Source organism: Pelecanus crispus, chromosome 5, assembly GCF_030463565.1.
Source record: "Pelecanus crispus isolate bPelCri1 chromosome 5, bPelCri1.pri, whole genome shotgun sequence".
Classification (NCBI taxonomy): domain Eukaryota; kingdom Metazoa; phylum Chordata; class Aves; order Pelecaniformes; family Pelecanidae; genus Pelecanus; species Pelecanus crispus.
This window is the reverse complement of record NC_134647.1, coordinates 55,738,269-55,765,053: the sequence shown is the minus strand read 5'-3', so window position 1 is coordinate 55,765,053 and position 26,785 is coordinate 55,738,269. Positions and strand designations below refer to the sequence as shown.

General features: G+C 55.7%; 1 protein-coding gene across 1 annotated transcript; it reads left to right on the top strand.

The window, feature by feature from the left end:
* Positions 1-73: 73 nt before the first annotated feature.
* On the top strand, positions 74-26,614 carry LOC104026213 (myomegalin). The gene is given in 39 exon segments (XM_075710918.1): positions 74-1,376; positions 5,042-5,161; positions 6,904-7,023; positions 7,267-7,359; positions 7,461-7,676; positions 8,206-8,364; positions 8,732-8,845; positions 9,067-9,204; positions 9,520-9,699; positions 9,978-10,172; positions 11,072-11,215; positions 12,263-12,347; positions 12,896-12,972; positions 13,149-13,265; positions 13,818-13,955; positions 14,292-14,404; positions 15,155-15,282; positions 19,345-19,430; positions 19,542-19,702; positions 19,804-20,119; positions 20,201-20,369; positions 20,501-20,617; positions 20,703-21,177; positions 21,417-21,652; positions 21,849-21,900; positions 22,199-22,416; positions 22,800-22,912; positions 22,914-22,995; positions 23,534-23,755; positions 23,933-24,064; positions 24,215-24,328; positions 24,421-24,598; positions 24,683-24,807; positions 25,054-25,155; positions 25,341-25,528; positions 25,780-25,917; positions 25,996-26,134; positions 26,257-26,303; positions 26,582-26,614. Coding segments are annotated over 39 exon segments (6,729 nt in total). The 5' UTR covers positions 74-227.
* The last annotated feature ends 171 nt before the right edge of the window (positions 26,615-26,785 follow it).

The window sequence follows — 26,785 nt, the reverse complement described above, 5'->3', positions numbered from 1 at the left end:
GGTTGGGCTGAAATGTGAAGGAGATGTAGGGTGGGATGTTTCTGTAGCACCAGGAGTCCCAGCGTGTCATCGTCCTAAAAAGGGGGGTTGGTGGCGTGAGAAGTGCCGGTGGGCTCAGGGCTTGAGGGAGCTGTGCCCCAGGCAATGCTCTGAGTGAGCGGTAGAGGCCTCAGGAAGGTCTCCTGATAACCCTCAGAAGTAGGTTTGGGTGCTGGTCGGGAGGGAGGATGAAGGAAGCCTGCCGGATCTGTGCCCGGGAGCTGTGTGGCAATCAGCGGCGATGGATCTTCCACACGGCGGCCAAGCTGAACCTCCAGGTGCTGCTCTCCCACGTCCTGGGCAGGGAGCTGTGCCGGGATGGCAAATCCGAGTTCGTTTGCAGCAAGTGTGCCTTCATGCTGGACCGCATCTACAGGTTCGACACCGTCATTGCGCGCATCGAAGCCCTCTCCATCGAGCGCCTGCAGAAACTGCTGCTGGAGAAAGACCGGCTCAAGTACTGCATTGCAAGCATGTACCGCAGGAACAATGAAGACTCTAGTACAGATGACAGAGCTGGGGATGGGACTGTGGACCTTTCTAACCTGCCTGATGTACGGTATGCTGCCCTCCTTCAGGAGGATTTTGCTTATTCTGGGTATGAATATTGGACAGATCAAGAAGAGCACGGCTTGGAGCCACACAGCTGCCATGCTTCAGAGGGAACAAGTAACCGCCCGCGGCGCTGCCGTGGCTGTGCCGCGCTGCGGGTGGCCGATGCCGACTACGAAGCAATTTGCAAAGTGCCACGAAAGGTAGCCAGAAGCATCTCCTGCGGGCTGTCCAGCCGGTGGTCAGCCAGCATGGGCAATGAGGAGTCATCTGTGTGCGACGCAGCAGAGTCTGCCAGCACCAGAGGGCCTGTGGATGGGGAAAGCATGGAGGAAGGCACACCTGCGTCCTCTGTTGAGTCCTTGGACACAACCGTGGAAGCGAGCCCTCCGCAGCAGAAGGATGAAGATGCAGATAAAGGGGTGAAAGGGAATGGCAAATGTGACGATTTCTCAGATGACCGCATGACCCCAAACTCTTCGCTGAGCGGGAACAGGCTGGAGTTGGCCCTCAACTTGATCAAGGCTTTGGACTACAAACCCCTTCAGAGCCCCCGAGGCAGCAGGCTACCTATTCCTGTGAAGTCCAGCTTGCCCCCTCCCAAGCTCAGCCGTGACTTGGCAGATGGCAGCGCTTCTGCTGGCTTAGTGTGTGCTGGTTCTGCCTTCCTGAATGCAGACAGAAAATCATTTTCCAGAGCTCCTTTGGGTCTTTCCCTGGAGATTTCTGAACTGCAGGAGCTGTGGGATGACCTCTGTGAGGATTATATGCCGCTGCGGGTACAGGTAGAGGTCATTCTGCCACTGTTCGATTGAGCAGCATCCCTGTGGCCCAATGCTGAGCCCACTAGGGATTCTTCTGTGCTGAGATAATACAGATAGCCATGTGTCACTGAACCCAGGGCTAAGAATAGGCAGCTCAGTCCTTTTTAGGTGTACTGCCTCTCTCTCCTCTGTCATTCTCCTGTCGTCTGTTTCCTCCTTGTGTTCTGGGAAATTAACCTTCCCCCCGCCGGCTCCTCCCATCAGCTCTCCCTGTGAATGCAGGCTGCTAGATGGGTCTAAGCTCTTCGCATGCTTTGTCATTTTTCTGCTGAGAAAACAGCAGTTTCACTTCAGCTTTCTCTTTAAGTCATCAGTGTGACTTTTACCCACCACCAAAGGGAGTGTTTTAAGCTTCTGGGCATGTGTTTTCCAGCAAATGTGTTTTCTTTGTGCCTGGGTAATGGTTCAGTGTCAGAAATGCCTGCCCCCGGAGCCCTGCCTCTGCAGGTCAGGCCTCCAACCTGCCTAACGTGCAGATCCGCGCAGGGATCTCTAGTGCATGCCCTGAGGAAAAGGTGTTTTCCTTGCAGCTGGATTTGTGCCAGAGGATGACTTTAGGGTTGGTATTCTAGATAATTGGTTTATTTTCTGATCCTTTGAAAAGATTCATCAATTAACAGCAGGTGTTGCTGAGAGGTGATAAAAGCTCCCACTTTCATGGGACTTCCTGGTGCTGTTCTCTGCCTCAGTGGTAGTCCTCATGTAGCTCCAGATTGCCTCTGTATTGCTGGCTTTAATGAAATCTTCATTAGTATGCAGTCAAAAAGCTGAACTTGTAACTCCTTTACCACTTTCCTTAATGAATAGAAGGCCTCAGTCAGCTCCAATTCAGGAATATCCATGTCAGCGTAATTGCATTCCCATTAGCCGCCTTAGTGTTGTCTAATGCTAGGTAGCCTGGGGGATTAGAAAAATGCTTGTTTATTACTATGGCAACTGTGGCTGTGCTGAATTACGCTTCCTATTCAGCCAGTGCTGCTTGCTGTCCCATCTGCTTGGGCGTTTCCCAGAGCTGTGTGCTTTTCCCATGAAAGCCTGCTCAAGAGATGATGCTAGGGAGGAACATAGAAGAAACTAATTTTCATCTGGTGCACAAAGGTATTGTGCTGGCAGCCACCAACTGAAGATGCGAAGCAGGGCGTTGCTGCTCCTGTAGTCTGTGTTGCTTGCTACTAATTTTCACTGCTAGGGATATATTTACAGCATAAAAATAGGCTTTCTCTTAACAGAACGTGGTGCAATCAGCATGGTGTGTTTATGGCTTGGCTTTGTGTCATGCATTGCCATCCTCCTCTTGGAACTGCTTTAGAGGAGTTTCTCCAACCTCCAGCCTCTGCCATCCGACTGTCCCTGCCAGGAATTCATCCTGCAGGATTTTTTACTGCCTGTTTCCTGCCATGGCGGCAGCAGCAGTTGTGGTCTTTGCAAGGTCTGGCAGAAGGGGGAAAGCGCTTAATCCTTCAGATGGCTTTAACAGCAAAAATGAGATGATGGATGCATCTAGTAAACTAAATGGTTCTTGTACAAATTATTTTTTCTTTCTCTTTGTACAAGCAACACTCCTTCTAAAAGTCAGGTACTGCTGTCCAGTGATTCATATCCATAAATACTTTTCTGGTAATGTGAAAGGAATATATAGGATATATAGGACCACAGTTCCTGTATTGCTTTTGGGGAACTGCAGTTCTCCTTTAAATTTACTGCTCTAAGCTACAACGACCAAGAGATCTGGTGTCAGGGCATTGATCTTATAGGTACTGTTGTCTTGGGCATTTTCTTGAACCAACAATTCTTCCTCTTCGTCACCACAGCCCCAGGAAAATGCCACCAAACCCAGCCTGCGTCAGACATGCTCTTGCAGCTGCCTGCAGTGCCATGCTGGCACTGAGGGAAGTGTTGCCCTACTGACAGCCGGTCTTTTATGCACTATTCTGGGCAGATGTGAGCTTGGCAGGCTTAGATAATGCTGTGATTATTATTTTTTAAAGAAGTGTTCTCTCTAGGTTAGTGTGTGCTGACATTGCTGGAGCTGTAGTGAGGAAAGATTGTCAGTAAAATGCTGATGTAGGAAAAACCACTGGGGAGCTGTGCTCCTCCTTGTGTGGCATGGCTGCAGGGAAGCACAAGGGAGGAGGAGGGAGGCAGCTTGGGCTTTGGGACTTTGGACTCTGGACCTGGCTCTGCCTTTCCCTTCCTTGCTCTTAACTCTTTGCAGGCTTTTTGCTTATTTTTCTTTGGAATGTGCAAATTGTGAGGAAAGGTGTGTATTTCCTTCCCCCCCCCCCCCCCCCCCCCCCCCGTTTTCTTTTGTCAGCCTTATTTCAAAATAGCTGCTGTATGAGAGATTTCCAGCAGTTCTCCCTGTCTGATCTGAAGCCTTCTAGCTCAGCAAATTTGAAGTTACTTGCTGTGATTAAGGTTTCACTAAAATCTTAACAAAATATCAGGGTAAAGAGAAGCATTGCTTCTATATGGAAGCTTCTGTATGTGAGAGGCAATGCACAGGTCTGGGGGAGCTCCCCTGCGCTGCCTGCCTTTTGCAGAGACAGCGTTTCTGTGGCTGCTGAACACTCATCTTCAGATGGGGATTCAGTCTGACAGGGCTAATCAGAGTTGGCTGTTGTTCTCCCTGCACCGTGCTGCCTGGAGCTGGTGGTGCTGTGTGTGCTCTGACAAGCTCTGCCATGTTCTTATAGCCTCTGCACTGCACCCCTGCATTTGCCAGGGCTCCCACTTAAAAAAGACTCTTACACAATTGATCTCGAATCGCTGATGATATTCAGGAATACTTAACGAGTCCTGTGAGGGCTGGAGTGGGTGGCTGGGTTTGAATGCTGCTCGCAGGAGTTAATAATTCGCTAGGCGGGAGGTAGCAAAATAGTAAGAAGGGATGACAAGGGATTAGTGTGTGCTCAGCCAGCAGGGTCTGGCAGGCCACACGTCAGAAAGTAGGTTGTTTCCATTCTCAGTAAATGAGTATGTGTCATGAAAAATATCTCAGCTGCGGCACTGAATTTGCTATGGCTTGTGGAGTTGTAGGGAATTGCCCACGGCGTGGGTGCTGGAGCATCAGGAGCTGTGAAGGAAAGCCCAAAGAATCACAAGCAGAGTGGTTCAGAGGTGGGGGGGACTGGCAGGTCACAGCAGGAGGGTAGCTGGTGGGAAAGATTGAAGGTTGTGGGCTTGATTAAGATGGAGAAGCTTGGCAGAACAGGGGAAAAAGGAGTTTGGTTCAGTGCTGGCTTTGCTTTTAGGCTTTCTGAAGCTGCCAGCAGGGCACGTGGGAAGGAGGGGAGGTTTCAGGGATGTGTCTTGGGTTTGGGGAGCAGATCCGTCATCGGCCTGCAGACAGTGGTTAGAGCTAGAAAAGCTGCTGGGTTCACAGTAAGGGAGTAAGGAGAGACAGGGAGCATTGGGGCAGCAGGGCGCTTCTGGCAGGCCAGGCAGAGAGTTGCCAGGTGCCAGCCTGCCACCCAGGTGAAGGGAGACATGGGCAGTATGATGTTTCAGAGGCAGTTAGAAAAGCCCAGTGGGACATATTTAAGCTCATGCTGCAAGGTTTCTGAGGGCTGAGAGCTGAATAGAAGCCAGTGCAAGACTTCAGCTGTTTCTCTTCCTTTTTTCAGAATCTGCAGGATGAACATCAGCACCCAGCTCCAGATGACCCTGCAGTGGGGGAGCACGTGTCCAATCTGTGTGCTGCAGAGCTGCAGGGCAAAATCCAGCAGTTTGAAGCTGCCAACAAGGTATTTCTTCATGAACAGCAAATTCAGTGCCTAGTGAGTCCGATGTAGTTCATATTGGAGGATGCCTCCTAGCCTCACCAGAGGCAGGCATCTGCACCTCTGTTCCAGCAAGGGTGTGTGCTGACGCATGATTCTCCGTTGTCTGCCAGCTTGAGTTAAAAGCATTTAAGCTTTTCTGCAGCTGCGCTGTGTAAAGTTTCCATGTTTATTTTTGCAAACCATTATTTTGGAAGAACTTTCCACTTGCCTGGTGAGCCTTCCCAGGAGCTGGTGATGGAAAGATGCACAGGGCTATTTCCCTGCCTCTTGGATTTGCATGGGCTGAGCCTGGTGCAGGAGGGGAGGGCACCTGCCTTTTGAGACAGCTGCCTTCTTTTTTGCAAGCAGTAAGAGAGATCAGTGCAGAGGGGGTCCTGTTTTCATTTTGATTTAAAGGCTTTCTTAGGAAAGAAACATGCAGCTGAGTTGTCTTGAGGCGGATCGAATTTAGTACCTGTTGTGAGGGGTTGATGTTCTTAGTTATGCTCTTAACTCTAAGGTAAATTATGCCCACTAGAAAAACAGAGGGATTAAATGGGAAAAAACATCAGGATGGGATCTTTATTTAAATCTGGAGATAGCTGTAAGCTGTTGGAGCTGCTTGGACCACAAAGGTTGACAGGGAAATAAAGAGGCCCAAGGCCCAGTAAATGCAGTTGGAAGTGTTTAAGCAATTTAGGGGCAGTGTCTCTTAGAGAAGAGATAACATGACAGGTGTGTAAACTAGTGAGCAACAAGAGGAAATCATGTGGCAGCACAAACTCCTTAAGAAATTGAGGCTTGAGTTAAGTTCCAAGGAAAACACGTATCATCCGAGACTAAGAATGCCAACAGGCAGCATGTTTAGAAATGCTAACAAGCAGTTGTTTAAATGCACAATGTGTGCTGCGTCATGAACATTATGGTGAAAGCAGAGAGCTGCTCTAAAACTGTTTGAGATGGTAGTCTCTTTAGGGTGAAAAGTCTAAGGCAAAAGTTCCTTAGGTTGTAAACCAGCCACAGAGACTAGTGAGACGTTCCCCTTTGCTTTGCAGCCATGCTGTTGGCATGTTAGCACTGGCTAGACTCTGTTGTGCTGAAGCCAGAACTTGAGGCTAAATAAGCCACTGATCTGATCAAATGTAGAATTACCTAGACCAGCAGTTGCTGCAAGAGTGCCTGGGTGGTCAAAGAAGACAGTAAGAGTAGGGGCTGGAAGATTGTAAAGGGGTAGCTGCAATGCTCTGGAGGACCTCTGAAGCAAAGGGGACAGTTTTTAGAATGTGTAGCTTTTCCATGTTGACTTTTTTTCCAGACCTCTCAGGTTTTTGGGCTGAAGCAGCCCCTTTCCTCTTAAGGGAACAGAAACAAATGATAGAAACTGGGAAGGCTGCTGGGCAGTCCAAGCAAGACTCTCCTAGAGTATGTGGAAGGCAGTATGATGTGTGAACCCAAGCCTGGAACCTCCACCCTGCACCAGGGGGCTGGATTGGAGGGACCAGAAGCACTGCAACAGTCTTGTGGAGGGACTGAAGGCTTTGTGTTTACTCACTCGTCTCCACCCAGCTCAAACAGTATTTACAGACTCTAGAGGGAGCCGTGTTGATCTTGATCTGATGAACAGCTGAGCTGTATGGACTTGAGTAAGGAGTGGGGGGAGTCCTAAGGGTGTTTATGTAGAGCATTAGGCAGGATTAAAAAACCCAACATATTTCTGTCTTCAGTTGTTACAGGAAAAGCTGAATGAACTGAATTTTGAATTAAAATCTGTCCAAGAAACATCACAGACGCAAGATCGTACAATCCAGAGTCTGAATGAGGCCCTGAAGAGCAAAGAGAGTAAGGTAATAGTTTTGGGTGGACAGGGTGGTGCTCACCGAAGGAAGAAAGTGTGCTAGCCCTGTAGGCAATGACTGAAAAGGAATGCTTAAGCCATTGCTAGGCATTCTGGATCTCATTAAATTATTTCTTGCAAAGCTCTTACTTTCATGCAATGCTGACATGTCATAATCCACGCCAGAGGCTTGGGACGGGAGGGTTTGTGCTTGGTTTGCCAATGACAGGGCTTTCTCTCCTTTGACTTGTAGACAGAAGAGCTGTACCATATCATCGAAGGACAGAATGAGACAATGGCCAAGCTGCGGGACATGTTACACAGAAGCCATCTGGGACAATTGCAGGTATGTCCCTGAAAAGCCTCAAACTGTCAGGTTTCGTCCTGATTTTTAAATCGCTCTCGTGAAGTGAATCTTTGAGTTTCTCTGCTTCCCACTCTTGTTAGATGTCAGAGAACCAACTCTCATCCCAGGAGCAGCAAATGTCACTGCTAGATCTTCAGAACACGCTTTTCTGCACCAAGCTGGAGGTGCGGAAACTGAAAAGAGCTCAGCGCCAGAGAGAGCATCAACTGGCTGAAGCCAGGAGAGCAACCCAGCTCCTAGAGACCATGGTGCGTGAGGAAGAGCAGCAGAAAGAGGCAACTTGGAAACACAACCAGGTATGACAGGCACTTAGCCTGGAAGTCCCTGGGTTTACACGACCTAAGAAGCACTGGTGTAGTCAGTACTCCGCTCTCATTCATCGTTTCTGCCTACACCAGTCTGGGCACACTTGGCTAACCCCTTGTCACATGTGGCAGGGAGAATTCTCCAGCCTCCTTAGCTTCGTATCTGAGGATTTAGAATCAGCAAAGACACTTAATAGTGGGTATGTTGTCACTTGTATGTCTTTGGCTGGTGCATCTCTCTTTGTGATGTTACAAAGTTAATGTCCACTGCTGCAGTGATTGACTGTAAAGCTGTAGCTGTGGCCAGAGCAAGGGGTTTAGATGGATGGATACCCTGAGAAACAAAATAAATTCAAACTTCATCACCATGGAAGTGTGTTTTGAGATGTGAAAGCTGTAGTATTGCAGAGCATTTTTGGCTGTTCCCACAGCCCTTGTTGCTCTTGGCTTCTTCAGATTGGCCTGCTGTATACAGGTCTGTTGAGGACTGACTGCCAAGGTATGTGCTTTTCCCTTGCAGGAGCTGCGTGTTGTGGTACAGCAGCTGCAGGCAGAGCTGCAGGACAAGGCTCAGCAGCTCCAGACTGTGGAGTGGGAGAAATGCCGTGAGCTGCAGGCCCAGGAGCAGAGAGTTCAGTGTTTGAGTCAGCATCTGGCTCGCAAGGAACAGCTTCTGCAGGTGAGATGCAGAAAGATTCAAGTTGAGCATAACTAGCCAGGTCCCCTGCTCCTCCTGTGGTATTTGGCAATGCAAAAGTCAGTCTGTAGCTTTCATGCATGCCTCTCAAAGAAGGGAAGAGATGCTTCTGGGTTCCAAAGATGAGTAAGAAGGCACCTGGTATCTGAGTACCTCAGCCCACAGCAATACCTGGTGAGCCTTACAGGCATTAGTCAACCAGCCCCAGGTGCTGGGACTCTACCACCCTTTAATGTGGGGGCTAGAGCAAGCATAGGGTGGAGGTAGTTAGCCCTGATTGTCCTGTGCTGCTCTCTCAGGGGTCTCTGGACTGACAGTTGTACTAGGGGGGTGTGTGTTTGACCTCTAGGAATCAAGGGAGCTTCTGCAATGCCAGCAAAGCTTGGACAAGAGCCCTGCAGCCATGAATGCCATGTTGGAGAAACTGCAGCAGCGAGTCAGCGACAGGGATGCTGCTCTGGAGGTGAGCACAGTCTGTTGGTGCTGTCTCAGTTTTTCCTGAGGCTCAGCCTTTGGGCTACCATCAGCAGTGCAGCCCCAGGCTGACTGCAGGGGTGATCATGTCTTCTACATGCTCTTCATGGCTCAGCCTGCCAGAGGGAGAGCTGAGGTGCCCCACAAAGCAAGTGGTGGGCTGCAGAGCCCTACTACCCCATTCTGAGTGATCACCCCCTCTCACCCTAGCGAGCAGTAGATGAGAAGTTCTGTGCCTTGGAGAAGAAGGAGCAAGAGCTGCAACAGCTCCATCTCTCAATAAGGGAGCGTGGAAGTGACCTGGAGAGGCTACGCAATGTCCTATCCAGCAATGAGGCCACCATTCATGTGAGTGCTTGTTACCTGGGCACGCGGAGTCCAGCCTGGCTGTGGTGTGGTGCTAGACAAACCTTCCTGTGAATGCTCTGGTTGTTGCTGGGGAGAGCAGCTGCAAGGTGTTGGCCTTCCTCTGGCCCGGTGTGCAGGGCAAGTTCCAAGGTCACTCATGTTTCTGGGCTGGGTGTAGAGGCGGCTATGGTGTCTGGAGAGGACAGGGGTGAATCTGTGTGCCTCCACTAGCAGGAGAGACTGGTATTTCTGGTTCTGCTTAATTCAGGATAAAGTCTCTTTCCCTGGTTGAGCTGCTTCTGTTGTGGTCCCCAGAGCCTGGAGAGCCTCCTGAAAGCCAAAACCCTGGAACTAGAGCAGGTGTCAGCAACCTGCCAAAACCTCCGCTGGCTCAAGGAGGAGATCGAGGCCAAATCCTGCAGCAGGCAGAAGGAACAGGAGGGGATCATCCAGCAGCTGCAGACCTGCCTGCATGACAGGAACAAGGAAGTGGAGGTAAGGCCTTAGCTTGGTTTCCTGAGCCTTCAGCCAGTTTGTCTGCAGAGAGAGTGGTCCCAAACCAGAGCCTCCTGGCTGTCTGCCTCTGAGGAAGGCACTTGAACCTGTGCCCAGTGCTTTGGAAGGTGGCTGCTTTTGGCAACTCTAAATACCTGTGCTTGCTGAGACACTGCTCTCTTGGCTACACCCAGGCTGAAGAGCTGTTCCTCCCTGAACAGCTTGCAGTTCGATGGTAGCAATGTCTCTTCATCTCTCCCTTCCTCCCCCTTGTTCAGGAGCTTACAGCAACTCTGCTGTGCAAGCTGGGCCCAGGACAGAGTGAGGTGGCAGAGGAGCTATGCCTGCGTCTCCAGCACAAGGAGAAAATGCTGCAGGATCTCCTCAGTGACAGGAATCATCAGACCATGGAACATGATGCTGAAATCCGGGAGCTGCTGCAGGCCATGAGCACCAAGGAGCAGCAGAGCAGAGTGAGTTGTGTGCAGTGCTGCAGTGGGGAGGCTGGGGTGGATGGCTCTGCTTTGCATTAAGCAAATGGAAGCTGCTCTCCGGCTGCTGTTGGTGTAGTCTGGTATAGCTGCTGAACGTTGAAGAACCACATGAGATGCCATGAGCCATTTCTAGGTTGGTCTCAACCCATCACATAGGAGCAGTTATGAAGCAGCAGCTCCTGTAGCAGTGTTCAGGTGTCAGGTCCCTGTCATTAAGTGGACTGGGCAGGGTTTGTGTGTGTGGTGAGGAAGGAGGTGCAGATCCCCTTAGATATCTGTGCTCCTGGGCTTGGGGCAGCAGAGGGATGCTGCTTCGTGTGGGTGTTACCAGTCCAGAAGGGAAGACTCTGAGCTATTTCTTGTGTAGTGCAGAAGTCTGAGGAAGCTCTGCTCGTTGCCTCTTAACTTACCTGTTAGTCAAACTAGTGCATGGTGCTGTGCATGTACATGCCACTTAGAGCCACAGTTCCTACTCTTGCACACTGGGTGCGGTTCAGTGTTACCCAAGGTACTTCACACTGAGTTTCCGTTCATAAAAAGGGGGCTAAGAGGCCAAGCACTGTCTTCTTCTCTTTGTCTGCCCTCTGTATTTCTCCTCTCCTGAATGGGGTGTGGGAAACTGAGGAGCTTGTTCCTCTGTAGGCAGAGAGGCTGAGCCTTACTGCAGCTGTCTCGCAAGCAGAGATGGGAGGGCTGCAGTGGAGTTGCTGTGAGTAGCCAGGAGCAGTAGCTCCCAGGCTGGTTTGCAGATCACTTCTAGTCTCAAGTGACAGACAAATATTGAGATGGTTTCCCTTAGCCTGTAGGGAAGGTGAGGGACGGGGATCCTACCAAAGGCTCCAAAGGCCTGCCTTTGCCTATTTTTCCTGTTCAATCAGACGGCTGCTGAGAAGATGGCGCACGCTTTGGCTGAAAGGAGCTGCGAGTTACAACTCCTACGCCAGCATGTGTTGGGGAAGGATCCTGTTGCGACCCAGTTGGCTGGTGCCAGGCTGTTGAAGCAGGACAAACAGCCTGTACAAGTAAGAATTGTGCACTGTGTTTCTCTGCTCATGGTCTTGGGGCTCCAGAGAGAACTGACTGCAACAGGAGGAAATGGGAGAGAGGGGAGCATGACAGAGAATGATAGAAATTAAATGAGATTAGGGAAGAGACTTCCTATAGGAGGAAGAGAAGAAACTGAGGAGCAGAAATGCTGTCTGGATGTTCTGATGTTGATACCACCAGCTTTTGTCACTCAGTGTCTCCTTGCATTTTGATCGGGCAGTATTTGAGTCCTTCAGGCACGTGAGAGCATGAAAGAAATCCACCCTCTGACCTTCCAGTATTGACCCAGTCCTTCCTTGGGCTGGGCTGCCTCGCTGTATTGTCCCCTCCAGAATGTGACAATGTCAGGGAGGGGATTACAAGAGAGCTAATTTTAGGTCCCACTAATTCTTGGCAGAGCCTGCTGGCTGTTTGCTGTCTCTTCCACAATTGGAGTTGGTATTTTTAAAGCAGCTTTGCTAAAAACCCCTTTGAGGCTGAACACAACTCCGAGGCTACATATGGCACGCTCCTACTTGAGCAGCTGTTAATGGTGAGCTGACATATTGAATGTTTTTAAGCAGCTGTAAACAGGTTGCTCATTTCTATTCCCAGGATCAAAGTGAGCTCTGGAGACTTCCAGGGATGTGTATATGGGCCAAGCTGTTTTTTCCTTCCTGCATGGTCCCTCTGGGCCACATCCTTGGATGAAGATGTAGGTCTTCGTAGAGTCTCAGTTGAAAGATGGGTTTGCTGCAGTTGAGTGAAACCTATTTAATCCTTACTATGAAGACACTCATTGCCAGCAGCCTCCTAGTGCCAAATAAAACAAGGCCAGAGCCCTGTTGCCCACACATACAGCTTCTAGGTTGGATGCAATTCACTTGTCCCTGCTGCCTGGCTAGATCCCCTTCATTGGTTTCTCACATTTCGGAGCATCAACAAAGCAGCCAGCAGCTTTGCTGCAATCCTGGAGCTCTGGGGAAGCTGTGAGTGCTAGGTTCTCCACAAAGGTGCAAACCTGGAGGCTTTTATGTTTTCAGGAAATACTGCAAAGAGCTTTTGGAGCTACAGCCATTGTCGGACCCCCACAGGTTGACAGCAGCTACAGGGCAGAGGGAGGTGAGTGTGGTGACAGCTTCTTTCAAGGTCCCCAAACATGACCAGGGCTTTTTGCTGTGGGGGAAACATGGTTACATGAGAAACTGAGAGACCAAGCAAGAGTGAGTATTTTGGAATAAAGCTGTGCCTCTTCTTTGGGTGATGGTTCAGGGATGTCTGGGGATGGGAGTATGAGAAAAAGAAAGGCTGGTGTTGGGTTTGAGCTGAGGTGCTTCCAGTGAAGAGCTGATGCTCTCCAGTGAAGGGTTTTTGACTTTATGGTTCAGGCTGGGCTGAGATAAGTGCAGCTGGTTTGGGTTTTGCCTTGGAGCCAGGCCACCTGAACTTTGCCAGGGGTGGAACAGCAGGCCTGGGATGTTGCTCTTGCCTTGGGCTGCTGTTTAAGGATCAAGCAAGGAAGAAGAGTCTTTACTAAGAGACATGGTGATGGGGAGTGCAAGCATTGTGGACCTGTCTTGCCAAAGAGGGATTCTGTCTAATCTTGGGGTCAGAGGGAACGGCTGACACACGGAAACCCTGCAGTAACCAAGCTCTCTTTGCAGTTACGATGTCAGCAGCAGAACTGGAGAAGGATCTTGTTAATGCCAAAGAGGAGCTGGAGCTAATGGCAAAGAAGGAAAGGGAAAGCAGGGTGAGCTTGTGATGGAGCATGTGCTGATCTCCCTTGCTTACAGGAGACCATTGGGCTCACTGGAGGGTTTGGACCCCCCTATTGTGAGGGTATCCCCAGTGAGAGAAATGGGGCAGCAGCTTGCAGTGGGGTATTGGCTTTCTGAAGTCTTTCACGAACTTCTCTTCCCTCCCTAGCGGGAGCTCACTGCTCTGCAGTCTGTTGTGGCTACGCAGGAGGAAGAGCTGCAGGTGCAGGCCTCGGATATAGAGTCCTTGACCAGGACCGTCCAGATCAAAGAGGACCTCATCAAGGTGAGATAACGCACTGTGCTGGGTCAATTCTGCCTGGAAAGGCTGCAGACAAGTCTCTTCTTTCCCCACATCCCGTACCTCATGCTCGCTCACACTGAATGGCAAGACATAGAAACCAAGCTGTAGGCTTTCTGTGATAGCCATGAGCGGGTACCCTCCGCTAAGGAGCGAGGGGCCTCTTCAGAGTGATGTGGCTGGCTGTTCATGGATGGTATTGCTGGTGGTTTGCCTACAGCCCTCTGTGTTACTTTAGCCAGAAGGCAAAGGCTCCAAACCTCCAGAGTGGCATTATTTGGCTTTTTGCTCCTTGTGTACCAAACACCCTTCTTTGAGAGTCCTTTAAACAGAGTGCATTGTGTCCATTCTCAGTTCCTGCTCCAGGCTGTTGTCTGTGCCTAACACACCCTGGGTGCTTTGGCATTTCTTAGGAGACCTAGGTCTTTCCAAACACTGGAAACTTTTGGCAGTTGTGCTCCAGGGAGGATTACGAAGGTGCAGCTGTCCTTGTTACTGATCCCTTCTTCACTGAGCCCTCCTGCTCTTGGTTTTCAGGATCTGCAGATGCAGCTGGTGGATCCTGAAGAAATTCCAGCCGTAGAAAGGCTGACGCAAGAAGTGCTGATGCTTCGTGAGAAAGTGGCCATAGCAGAGTCACGACAACAAGAGGCTGCTGGAAACAGAAGGCAGCAGGTAGCGTGCCATGCAGGGCAAGCTTGGATGTGTTTATATTTCCGCTGGTGCGAAGTTATGAGGCTTTCTTTTCAGCCTTTGGATATGTTGAGATGTACTTGTTCTTGGAAGTGGCTGCGTACAATAGGGGGAAGTACAAAGGAGGAGACAATTGGTTTCCTTTAGCACTTGTCTCAAGGGCAGAGTCTTTTGGGAGTCCAGGGGTGACACTTACCAGCTTCATCTCGTGGACACAAGCAAGAGGGGAAGGGGAAGCCCCTGTTTCTCTGGGGTACCCAGATGCCCACTTTGATTTCTGTCTTTAAGTGTTGCATCTTGTCTGTTCTTTCCAACCAGTTGTTACTGATGCTGGAAGGGCTGGTGGCTGAAAGGAATCGGTTAAATGAGGCTCTCCAGGCAGAGAGGCAGCTCTATGGCAGCCTGGTAAAGTTTCACACGCACCCAGACAGGTAAGCAAGGCTGCCCTGCTTTGCTTCTGGGACAAGCATGGGTAGTCCAGTGGGGCAATCCTTGAAGCAGAGATCATTCTGCAAGTCTGAGAGCCCTCAATGGGAAAGAGGGAGTCTGGGCAAAGAATCAGACAAATGTGGCTTTGGGAGTCCAGGTTTTAGACTGCCTTCTTCCCTTGAAGAAGCTGCAGCAGCCAGCTTTAAATGCAACGTAAACTCCCCCCATTGCTACCTCTTGTTCAGGCCCTGGGATTTCCATCTCTCTTCCCTGGCTTATCCCTTCTCAGCTCAGCTTCCCACCCGCACTTGGCCACCTTTCAGAGGCTGCTGTCAAATTCCCAACCAACTGTTGGGTTGATAAAGATCTATCTAGGTGCTTATCCAGGCGGTTGTCCCGCAGCGCAGTATGGCCTGCATTCTCTGTCCTCTGCACTAATCCCCTGCCCTTCATGGGGCTGCAGCCTGTAGGATATTTGAGCTACCTGATAGCAAGAGAGCACATAAATGGAGTGCTTGGGTACTGAAGAACAGCTGTGACTAGGAGTCCCCTACCATGGGCTGGAGCCTTTTTTGGGGATGGCTGTGCTCTGGGGATGTTTAGAGGTGAGGCAAGAGGTGGCCGAGCTGCCTGGGGAACATGCAGAGTCTGTGCCTGGAGTTAGTGGTAGTCCCGGATGGAGAGGCCGATTTGGTGTGCACTTGCTGCAGTCTGTCTAACCCTCTTCCCTTTTGTGCGGCGTGTCCGCTTAGCGCTGCGAGAGACCACACTCTGCAGGTGGAGCTGGAGGGGGTCCAGGAGCTCCGGGGACAGCTGGAAGAAGCTCTTGGAAGAAGCTTGGAGCGTTTGAGCAGGCTGGAGACGCAGGGCGCCATAGGAGGTGGGGAACAGGAGCGTGTGAGAGCCCTACCCCAGCATGCCTTCTGAGCACTGATGCTCGCCCGCCTGCCATGGAAACGGTTCACTAACCGAGCGAGCCCGTCTCACTGACTCTGGGAGGGTAGCTTTGGTACTTAGTAATGGTACGATAGAACTGATGCAGGGCTTTTTTTGTTTTATTTTTGAGCTGCTTTGGAAATGGCGATCAGTGCAATCCACCTGTGTCTTGTGTGTGTTCCTGTCTGACCCACCCTGGTGGCCACTGATGTATTTGCACATTCAAATCATTCCATTTTAGATGATTTCCCTCATCTCCCTTCTCCTCCCACCCCCATGGGCCAAATAAAGATTCCCTTTCTCTGAAGGAAACACCAAATGTTCTCTATCATCTCCCAAGTGCATGAGTGTGAATTTTTGTCTTCCCTCACTATTTTTCTTACCCAGTGACATCCCCCTCTTGGGTTGATGGTGGCTGGCCCAAAAGGAGAAGGGGTATATGGAAAAGTGGGTTCCAGAGCCAGAGAATTTGAGAAGGGCCGCAAGACCTGGTGGTGCTTCCTGGGCTCTTACACAAGTATTCAGTGTAGAACCACTGATTCATTTTATGCTTAAACCAAATCCTGCTCCAGTATTGATGATTTTACTGAGTTCTCTCCCCCCGCCCAATTGTAAGTTGTGTTAGCCTGGCTTGTGAGTGCCTTCAAGGGAGAGCTGCCTCCTCTTTTTGACAGATGGTTTGGGGTGACGGAGACCTGTCCCTGCTCCCAGGGGCTGGGCCGGGGCTGCTCCCTCCCTTGTATGTGCACATCTTACAGGCTCCACACCCCCCTGGGCAATGGGCAAGGCCCTATTTCTGCTTTGCTATGGACAGTCCCACTTGTACCACTGCATACCTTTTTCTAGGGCAACTTTCACCTCCTCTGGGAGTGTTGGGGCTGGCGTGAGAGCTGAAAAAGAATAGCAACAGCTTTCTGATGACCAGTGCTTCCCATGCACAGTGCACTATGGATCAGCTGTCTTGTACTCAATCACTTCCCAAGGTGTCAGGAGTAAATTTTGTACCTCTGAGTATCTGTTTCTGCTTGCTGGGGGAGCTGAACTAGGAGCAGGTGGAGCAGAAGAGTTCAGTGTTGCTGGGCTGCACTACCTGGACCTGTGACTGCTCTGCTGCACATCTCCTTGTGACTTTTCACATAGCACCACCTATCCCATGCCTTGCACTCATGCTGAGGTCTTCTCTTCCCTGCCTTGCACAGGGATGGGAGGCAGCACAGCTTTCCCATCACACACAGCAGGTCAGCACTACTCCTACTCCTCTGGGTCCGTGCCTAGCTGTGTGGCGAGTTCAGTGGTTCTCATGTGCCCTGAAGGGACACAGCTGGTGGCTGCTGGGCAGCTCTGGTACTTGGTTAGCTTTTCCTTTCTTGTGTTTCATCTCAGTCCCTTCCTCTCACTTCTCTGCGTAGCACCATCTTCTCTTTGTCCTTCTGCTTCTCACTTTATAGGAGCCTTTGTGTCCCTGTCCTTATCTTTCCACTTTTCCTCCTCCATCCTGGCTCTGATGCCTGGCTGGCTCCCTGGTCCCTTGGGTACCATGGAGCCCAGGGTCCAGCACAGACTCATTGGCATGGCATGAGGGAAATCTTGCCTGGTGCTCCAGCACCTCCCATCTCTTCTTGTGTGTGTGTTTAGCTGTAGATCTGTCCCTGGCCTCTGCTACCATCACTGCTGTAAAGTGCCCCATAGGGGAGCATTATCCTAGGCTAATGTGTCCCAACTTTTCCACTCTGTTCTTTAGGGCCTCCTTTCATCCCTGATACCCCTGGCTATGCACTCCTCTGCCTCCCAGGAGGACCAGCCTGAGCATCCCCTGCCTGAGAGCACCCCCTGTCAAACGGTGCAGTGCTTTGTGCTGTCTCCTAGCTCTTTGTGGAGGGCTTTCCTTCCTCTCTCGATTTTCCTTGGGACCTTGCTTCCCTTCCCTTGTTCCCAGCAGGGTGAAGGCTTCCAGCACAGTCAGTGTACCTGGGTGTCCTGTGCCTGTGGGCCATGTGCAATTTTCAAGCCACGCAACTAATTCTCTTTGCCTTCAGGCTAGGTGTGAAAGACAAGAGGAGTCCCTGAAAAATAGTGCTGGGGTTGCATCTCTTATTTCCTTTGCTGGTAATACACAGAGAGCTGAGCAGCCCCTGTCCCTTTGAATTTGCACCCTGGTGTGCTCCTGCTGCAATGGAGGGTTCAAGCACTTGGCGAACAGCAGCCCGGGCACAGTCTGCCCTACATACATGCTTTTCTGCTCCCCCAGCACTAGCTTCTTCCTCTTCCCTTGTGGGGTTTTTTTCCTTGAGATTTGTGCTCCCTTTTTCTGCCCCAGTCCTGGAGTGCTGGGAGCTGTGGCGATGGTGAGAAGTGGGGTGCTGTGTCCTGGCACAAGGGGTGGTTCTCACGTGTCCCCAGAGCAGCTGTGCTGGCTGGGAGCCACCCTGCCCACCCAGTCCGAAACCCCCATGCATGTGGCCCTCAGCCCCCCGGCAATGCCTGCAGCTGAGGGTCTACGTCCCCTTACGCTTGGGGGCCTTGCAGCCATCGAGATGCAGCCCTAGGTGGTTTGTTGCCTGACAGGCTGTGTCCCTAGGGGCTCACAGGGCTGTGCTTTGGCTGTGCTGAATGACACCCACGGGAGCTGCTGCCTCACTGGGGTTCTGCTGCCACTTCCAGCTGCCTCTAAGTGTTTTGCTCCCAGAACAGCGCTTCTCCATGACAGCTGGCCTTGCTCCCTGGGGCTCGGCTGCTTTGGTGAACAGGCTCCACTATGTAGGGTGATGTCTGCCCAGGCAGGGCAGCAAGGTGCCCCTGATTTTTGCAACCTTCTAGCAGTTGCTTGTCACGAGTGGGTCTCCTGAGTGTGCCACCGTCTCTGTGCACAGTGTGCTGTGCAACTGCCTGCTCTGCTGCAGGGGGTGCTCCTGGCTGGTCCTCGGCTCCCCCTCCCAGGAGCTGTATGCTTCCCTGCTGGCTTCTCCTTCACCAGCGATGTTTAACCTCTCCTGCCAGGATTTCTCCATGTTCCCCTGCTCTATGTTCAGCCTTGCCTGGGACCTCCAGACCTGATGGTGATGTGTTTGGCCACGGGCAAAGCAGCTGCATCTCCTGTGGGGCATAGGCAGCTGCGAAACCTTTCCCTGCACAGCCCCAGTCTTGGGCCCTGTCCAAGCTCCCCTCTCCCTGGGGAGAAGAAGGATTAGGGGTACACCCAAGTCCCAGCCCAGGCAGTCTGAGCCTAAGCAGAGCAGGCAGGGCCCTGCAGCTGGGTGGGAGGAAAGCTGCCCACACAAGGAGTGCGAGCCCTCGCCCCGGGCTCTGCACCGAGGGACTGGGAGCAGAGCTGTGTGCAAGCAGAAAAGCGTGCCCCCAGCTCAGCTCTGTGGGGCAGGGTGGGGCCCTGTGCACTGTGATATGGGACACAGGTGTCCCTTTAGCTCTGCTGCAGCTCTGCAAGGCCAGCGCAGGGCTTGCAAAGAGCCCGGTGCCACTCAAGATAGCGGGGCTTGGGCAATGTGGGCAGGGTGGCTGTTAGTGCCCTCCCTGAGCTCCCCCTGCCCAGGCAGAGCATGGGGTGCACCCCTGCACTCCTGCCAGGTTGGGGCAGTGCCAGCGAGGCTCCCTGCCTGCACATGTGCTGCTGCTGCTGGCTGTGGCTTGCAAAGCGGCTGCAGGGTGGGTAGCATGTATGTGTGTGTGTTGGGGTAGCAAGCACAAGGTGGTGTGAAGGCAGAGATGTGGATGGGGCAGGGGCGGTCGCCGAGGTGCCGTCCCTCGGTGCAGGGCCAGCACAGGGTGCTGGGTTGGGGCTCCAGCATGCAGAGAGGGGGTGGCAGGGCACAGGGACAGTGGGAAGACTTCAGTCCTGCTGGGAGTGCCCCAGCACCAGGTGTGTATGAGAGCAGGCACCTGCCCGGGGGCTGCCCGCAGTGGCCACGGGTATCACCAGGGGGGAGCGGACAGAGGCAGTGCTGCCATTGCTGCTGCTTTAAGCGCCTTGTTGTGCTGTGCTGTCCCCTAGGTCAGGCCACAGGCATAGATGCTGATGATGCCAACTTCACTGACAGCATCAAGGAGGAAGCAGCCCATGGCATGGCAACCCAGCACGTGAGTCAAGGCAGCGTGGCACTGGGAACAGGGGTGGCAGAGTTGGGTGCTGCGCCACTGTTGGACCATGTCCTAGCCCCTTTGGGAACATCCCTGTCTCTGTCCCTCTAGAGAAGCCCCCGGGCCACTAAGGAAAGTGGGGGCACTGAGAGGGCCCTGAGGGGGAACATGGCACCTGCCATGCCAGAACGGGAGCTGCAGGCGGAAGAGGAGCTGCGGGAGCTGAAGGCACAGCTGGAGGAAGCTGGCTTCTCCTCTGTCTCCCACATCAGGCAAGAGCCCCGGGACATGGGAGCTGGTGGGTGGCAGCAGCTCGAGGAGGCACCCTGCGTCTCGGCTGCTGCCTGCCCTTCACAGCACCGTGTACCCCCAGGAAAGCGATGCTGAGCTTGTGCCTGGAGAATGCGGAGCTGAAGGAGCGGATGGGTGAAGCCACGTCGCTGCTGGAGAGTGGGGAGCAGGAGGAGGCTGGGCTGGGTGACCCTCCAGCCCCTGAGCCCCGCAGGCTGCAGCGGAAGAGCCGCAGCACCCTTGGGGACCACCCAGCTGGTGGCAGTAGCGATGGCCAGGGGGTTCTGGCAGAGAGGGGAGCTGTGCCCACCAAACGCCCAGCGCTGGAGGCACAATCCCAGGATGACGTGCCCAAGAGACCCTGCCCTGGCACCCTGGGTGGAGGGGACAGGAGCCATGTAAGTGCCCTGGGCACAGGGGGACCGGGATAGGGATGGTGATGGAGATGGGGAGCTCAAAACCTGTCTCCCCTCTGGCAGGCGGAGGGCACGGCCCCTGGTGGGGTCTGGCCAGGGCTGGGTGCAGAGCTGCGCTCCCAGGTGGTGCAGGGCCAAAAGCAGTGCCAGGAGCTGCAGGACAAGCTTGCCGCCTCGGAGGCCACGGTGCGGGCACAAGCTGAGCAGCTGGAGAAGTACCATGTCCTGCTCCGTGAGTTAAAACCCTGGGCGGGATGGGTCCCGTGCCAAGCCTGATGTGCCCTGTGCACGGTGCTGTATGTGGGGCAGGGATGGGGAATCCTGCCCGGAGGGGGACCCTGAGCTGATGGGGCTGCCCGGCAGGTGAACCCCACGCCCAGCAGCTCAGCAAGCAAGTGCAGGTGGACTTCCAGGACCTGGGCTATGAGACGTGTGGGCGAAGCGAGACTGAGGCTGACCGGGACGAGACCACCAGCCCTGGTAAGAAGAGCCAGTGGCTCCAGGGATCCCTGTGCTTTGCCCATCCAGCATGGAAAAGTGACACCATGTCCTGTCCCCTCTGCAGAGTGTGAGGAGCCAGATGTATTCAGCGAGCCGAGCCTGGGCGAGGAGCTGGGGTCCCCATGCCGGCCAGGGATGCCCAGGGTGGGCAAGGCTGCCCAGAAAGCCGGGGCACCGGCAGACGTGGGGGTCCTGCACCAGCACATCCAGGACCTCAAGGCACAGCTGCTCAATGCCAACAAAGTGATCCAGAGCCTGCAGCGCCGTGCCCGCTCCATCTCCGTCACCAGCGGCTACACCTCAGGTGCTGAGCGGCCCCCACCGGGTCCCACGGCCCTGGCCTCGCCAGCCCACAGCCTCACCGACGAGGACGAGGGCTGGCAGTCAGATGGCCATGGCACCCTCTGCCCGCCCGCCCTGCGGGCGCGCCGTGATCTGCAGCACCTGGTGCACCGCGTCGCCCTCCTCGAAGCGCAGCTGCCCGCAGCCAAGCCAGCAGGGGTTTTGCCCAAGGAGCTGCAATCTGCCACCTGGCCAGGGTATGATCATGGGGATCAGGGCAAGATGGGGGGCTACGGAGGTCTCCAGGGGTTGCCCAAGGTGGTGGCTTCTTGTTGTGTGCTTTCCCTGTAGCTGGGCTCTTTGCGTGTTTGCACAGTGGGGCAGAGCCCCAAGGGTGGACGGTGCACGGACTCCCCCATGGCACCCCATTCCCTGCTGTGCTCTCCAGGGGGGGTCTGGCAGCCCTGTGGACACCCAGCTTGCCAATCCCCCCTAGGAAGTACGACTCGCTGATCCAAGCACAGGCTCGGGAGCTCTCCCACCTGCGGCAGACGCTGCGGGAGGGCCGCGGGGTGAGCCGCAGCCTGGCCCAGCACCTGCGTGATGCCCTGCGGTCCTTCGAGGAGCTCCTCCGTGGCACCGACATCGACTACTACCTGGGCCAGGGCTTTCGGGAGCAGCTAGCCCAGGGTAGGCAGCTGGCTGAGAGGCTCAGTGACAAGCTGGGCACCAGTAAGTACCTTTGGGAGGGCACTGGGGCTGGAAAGGAATGCTTTGATGGGTGCCGTGAAGGGCTGGGGCCATTTGGACACCTTGTGCTGTGTGAGCTACCCACTTCAGGCTGGGCTGTCCTGCTATGGCTCTGTTTGGGGCGGGCAGCCTGGGGCATGGGGGCACTGACTGGCTCTTCGCTGGCTTGTTTTTTCAGGAGATCGACATGATGGGGAGGATAAAACCAGCCACGAACTTCTGGCCCTGAGGTACCTGTTCCCAGGGAGGGTTTGGGGGACCAACCCCGGGGCTATCACTGCTCTTGGGGTGAGGGTCCAGAGTGCCCGCAGGGTGTCCGCTCCAGGTGGACATCCTGTGGCTGCCTCTCCTCTGGGAATGGGAGCCCCGGGCTTGGGCTGGGCACCCCATGGCTCCGAGCAGCCTTGCAGCACAGGTGGGACACAGCCTGTGGGGTGTCATGCTGGAGCATGCACAGCATAGCGGGGAAGGGCTGTGGGATCGGGGTCACTGTGCCCTGCCAGTCCCGGTGATGGGCCACCTCCACAGGCTCAGCCAGGAGCTCCAGGAGAAGGAGAAGGTGATTGAGAGCCTGGAGGCGAAGCTGCAGGAGCGCTGCGATTCCCCGGGCAGCAGCCGCCCGCCCTCTGAGTCGTCCCGCTCTGCCACCAGCACTTCCTTCGTGTCCGAGGGGCTGGAGCCCTGCTCCGACGGGGATGTGGCCAGCGAGTGCAGCCAGTGCCACGAGGAGCCTGCCCGACTCACAGGTACAGCGGAGTGCCTGGAGGCCACAGCTGCGGGCTGAGGACATGCAGCCCCTCTGTAACTTGTGGGTCCCTGCAGCAGTAGGTGCCCATCAGGCCTGGGCAGGGGCTGCCCATGCAGCACCATGCCCCACCGCCAGCCAAGGAGGGGTGAGCACACAGCAGCTGGGGCTGCAGGGGAGCCGTGCAAGGGGCTTCCACAGCCCTGCAAGGCTGGGACCTGACTGGCCTTGCGTGGGCCGTCCCAGCCCACAGTGCCTCTGGACACAGGGACTCGGCTGCTTGGGGCGTGCCAGGGTCCCCAGTGCCCCCCAGGGAGGAGGGGCCCCCACCAGGCTGAGCCAGAGCCACACTAACATCTCTCTCCATCTCTCTCCTGTCTCTAGGCCTTCACTTTGACTCCTTGTCCAAACCTGTTAATGCCCCCCTGCCTGCGCTGCCCCCCGGGCTGCCCCCCTTCCTGCCTGCTGGGCCCCCTCCTCCTACAGTCCCCCCCGCTCCTGGGTTGCTGTGGGACCCCCGTCTGCTCCCTGGCTGAGGCACAGCAGGAACTGCAGGTGCTCCGGAGGCAGCTGGGAGAAAGTGAGCGCGTGCCTCCGGCGTGGGGTTGGTCCTGCGTGCCGTGCTGTGCCGTGCCATGCCACATGGCCCCCTGCCCCCTCTAACCTGCCTGTTCTGCCCTGGCCCTTCTCCTGCTACCTGGGGCTACTGCTTCGAGGCTGGGTCCCATCACTCTGGCTGGGGGTTGATGAGGACATGTGGCTCTCATGTAGAGAGGACCTGGTGGGTGGGATGCACGCAGCCTGAGGCATTGGTCTGGGCAGTTGCACATCCTAGGACCCCTGGGAAAGGGCTGGTTTGGTTAATTGTTCTGTAGGAGTTGGGCTGAGACCTTCCAACTCATGTCACATAATCAGCAAGCCCTGGGAGAGCCTCTGCTCTTCAGGGGGAATGGGTTTGACTGGGACAGGAGGTCAATGATGGGGGATCACCATGGGGGACATGGCTGCACTGTTGGGCAGAGAAGGGGAAAAAAGCACATGGTGTGAGTGTGTTACCCCCATTCTTCCTCCCTGCACATTGCCCTTCTCCTCCTCACTGCTTTACCCTGTGTGTGCAGGTGTGACGCTGCCCGTGGCACCAGCAAAGCCCACAGCCCCACTGGGCCCCTTCGGAGAGGGTAGCAAAGCCCCAGCATCGGTCTGCCGACACGGTACGCTGCAGAGCCTGGCTGAGATCCCTGGGGCCACCAAGACCCATGCCGCCTGGGACGTAAGCCCTCCCAACAGGCCACTTTACGGGGCCCTGCCATCAGGGTATCCCTCCAGCCAGAAGCTAACAGGTAAGGTCCATGCCGGAGAGCATGGGGGCATCCTGGCTGAGTGTGGGGGAACAGGAAGGAGACCCGGCACCAGAATGGCTGCGGGACGCAGCTCTGGTATGGGGTGGAATAGTAGGGATGGCATGGGGCAGGTGCCACAGCCATCCCTGCCCTGAGCGGCCTCCTCGGCTGCGGCAGGGGCAGACCTGCTGGAGGAGCACTTGGTGGAGATCCGCAGCCTGCGCCAGCGCCTCGAGGAGTCCATCTGCACCAATGACCGGCTCCGGGAGCAGCTCGAACGCCGCCTGGCTTCCACCGGCAAGGCCAGCGGTACGGTGCTGCACTGGGACCGGGGCTGCCGGGGAGCCCTGCACTCTGGGGGGGCCCAGCCTTTGCACACCCTGCTGCGCATGGAGGGCACTCACCCCGTGCATGGCGGGGTGTCGGGAGAGAGAGTCAGCACCGGTCCCTCCTTTGCAGGACTGCCCAGCGATGTCTATGCCCAGGGGCTGGAGCCAGGGCTGAGCGGGGAGAACCAGGCTCTGCGTGAGGACAACCGGACCCTGCGGCTCCAGCGTGACCACCTCTCCGAAGGTAGGGGTGGGCTGCCAGCGCCCTGGGTCTGAGTCCCGGAGGGCACTGGCTGAGTGGGGTGGCAGTGACACCTCCATGCTCCCCATCCCCAGAGCTGGCGCGGGTGCAGGAGGCGCTCCTGGCTGCCTGCTCCCGGGCACGGGAGGCTGAAGAAGAGCTGGGCCAGAGGCGCGGGGAGCAGCGGAGGCTGGCGGAGGAGCTCACCGAGCACCAAGAGAGCATCCGGCAGCTCCGAGACGAGCGGCGCTCTCTGCAGGAGGACAACAACAGGTAAGGTTTGGGGCATCGTGGCCTGGGGGCCAGCAGGGCTGGGTGGTGTGGCTGGCCCTGGATCCACATGTCACCCCTCTGCAGGCTGCAGCACATGGTGACGCTCCTGCAGCAGCAGTGCGAGGAGCAGCGCCTGCTCCTGCAGACCCTGCGCGCAGAGCTGCACGTCTACGAGAGCCTCCCTGGCCCCTCCACTGAGACCCGTGCAGGTACGGGACCTGCACCCAGCCCCCCGCCAGGCCCCGCCACCAGCCCCAGCTCTTCTGCCCAGCTCCTGGTCTTGGGGTGCCTGATCCCTCTGCAACCCTTGGGCAGTCCCAAACACCTCTCCTGTCGTGGCAGCAGGAGGGACACGGTGGCCCTGCAGGCAGGCAGCAAGGCAGGGAAGGCTCCTCAGCTGCCCCCAGGCGTGGAGCCATGGCTGTCCACAGGGACTCAGATGCTTCTTGTTCCAGGCTGCTTCCCATCTCCTCCAGTGCGGGATGTTGGCACGAGCTCAGCAGCTCCCCTCTTCTCCCCGCTGCCCTCTGACACGTTGGTGGCCCAGCGGATGGATGGTGGGTACCGGAGTCTGCCCACACGTCTGCCTCAGGGGTGCCGAGACCTGACAAACTCACGTCACCACCCTTGCTGAGCAGGGACATAGAGCCCAGGGCAGAGCCAAGCCCCTGGGATGGGACGGGGAGGGCCACAGGGATGGGGAGCAGACAGCGGTCCTCACCCTGCCCTGCTTGTCCCACAGAGCCACGTGGGGCAGACCCACCGGTGAGGAAAAGCGAGGGACCGATGGGGGCTCACGTCGTCGGCCGCCTGGACACCTACCGGGCCCTGGAGCAGCACATCCTGGAGGGGAAGGCGCTGGCCCACGAGCTGATGTGTCTCACACGCCCGGCCCTCGGGCTGCCCAACTGCCCGCTTCCGGGAAAGGAGGTAAAGCGTGGGCAGGACGGGGCTGGCGCTGGCTGGGGGACAGACCCTGATCTGTGGACCATGCATAAAGCAGCTCCTGAGCCCAGTATCAGCCCCGAGCCTTGCCGGGCTGGCAAGAGGCAGGTAGCATCCAGCCTGGGGGCTGTTGCCGGCTCTGCCCTGCAGCGTTGGGCTGGGCACGGCAGGTCCCCAGGTGCAGCGGGATGCAGGTGCCCCAGCAGCACCCGCTCCCGCACCCTTCTCTCCCACAGGCCCTGGGGTGGGCGGGTGCGGGGCACCTCTGGGGCAGCGCCAGCACCCTGCACCGCGTCCTGGAGGAGTGCGCATCTCTCCTCGCTGCTTTCTGGACCACCGTGCTGCCCGTCAGCCCTGCCCAGCATCACGGCAAGGTAAGCACCGGGCCGGGGGCCGGCAGGGCGGTGGGGCTGGATGCTCACTTGCCAGTCATCATGCTCGTATCGTCCCAGGAGCAGGCGCTGCAGGGTGAGATTGCGGCGCTGCGGGCCCAGCTCTCCGAAAAGGAGGATGCTCTGCAGAGCACGGCCGAGCGGCTGCGCAGCACAGCACAGCTCAAGGACAGCATGGAGCAGTTCATTGTGAGCCAGCGTACGTGGCCTGGGTGGCATCTTGCCGTTGGGAGGCATGGCCAAGCCGGCCTGGTCCCCTTGAGCCTGGGGTAGCTCCACAGCACAGGGACCTCACTGACCCCATTTCTCGCTCCCTCGCAGTGACCAGGACCCACAGCGTGCTGCGCAAGGCCAGGACGAACCTGGAGGTGAGTTTGCCCTGGTAGCCAGCGCGGGTGCCCCTGCCCTGGTGGGCCCTGGTGCCCTGGGATGGGCACAGACGGCAGACACCCCGTGCTCTGCTGGCAAAGTGGCAGCTGATGGGGGGTGCTGAGGGGCCAGCTGGGTGCAGCGTCAGGAGGGTGACACAGGCACCCATTTTCCTTGGCTGCCCCCAGCCTCTGTGTCCCCAGGGCACAGCAGGTCCTCCGGCGCAGGTCTGCCCTGGCAGTGCCCGCCGGTATTGCCACGCATGCTCTCTCACCAGGTGAAGGCCCAGCAGGCCCTGCCCGTCGCCTGAGCCCCAGACAAGGCAGGGAGCGATGCCCCCGGCCATGGAACAGCGTGCTGGCTGCCGAGCTGTGCCACGCTGGAGGGCTGGAGCAGACCCTGTCCCTGCGACTCCAAGGGCTGGGGTGGACAGGGGTCTGGGGTGCCTGGCGCTACACAGTTAGTGGGTTTGGGCTGCTGT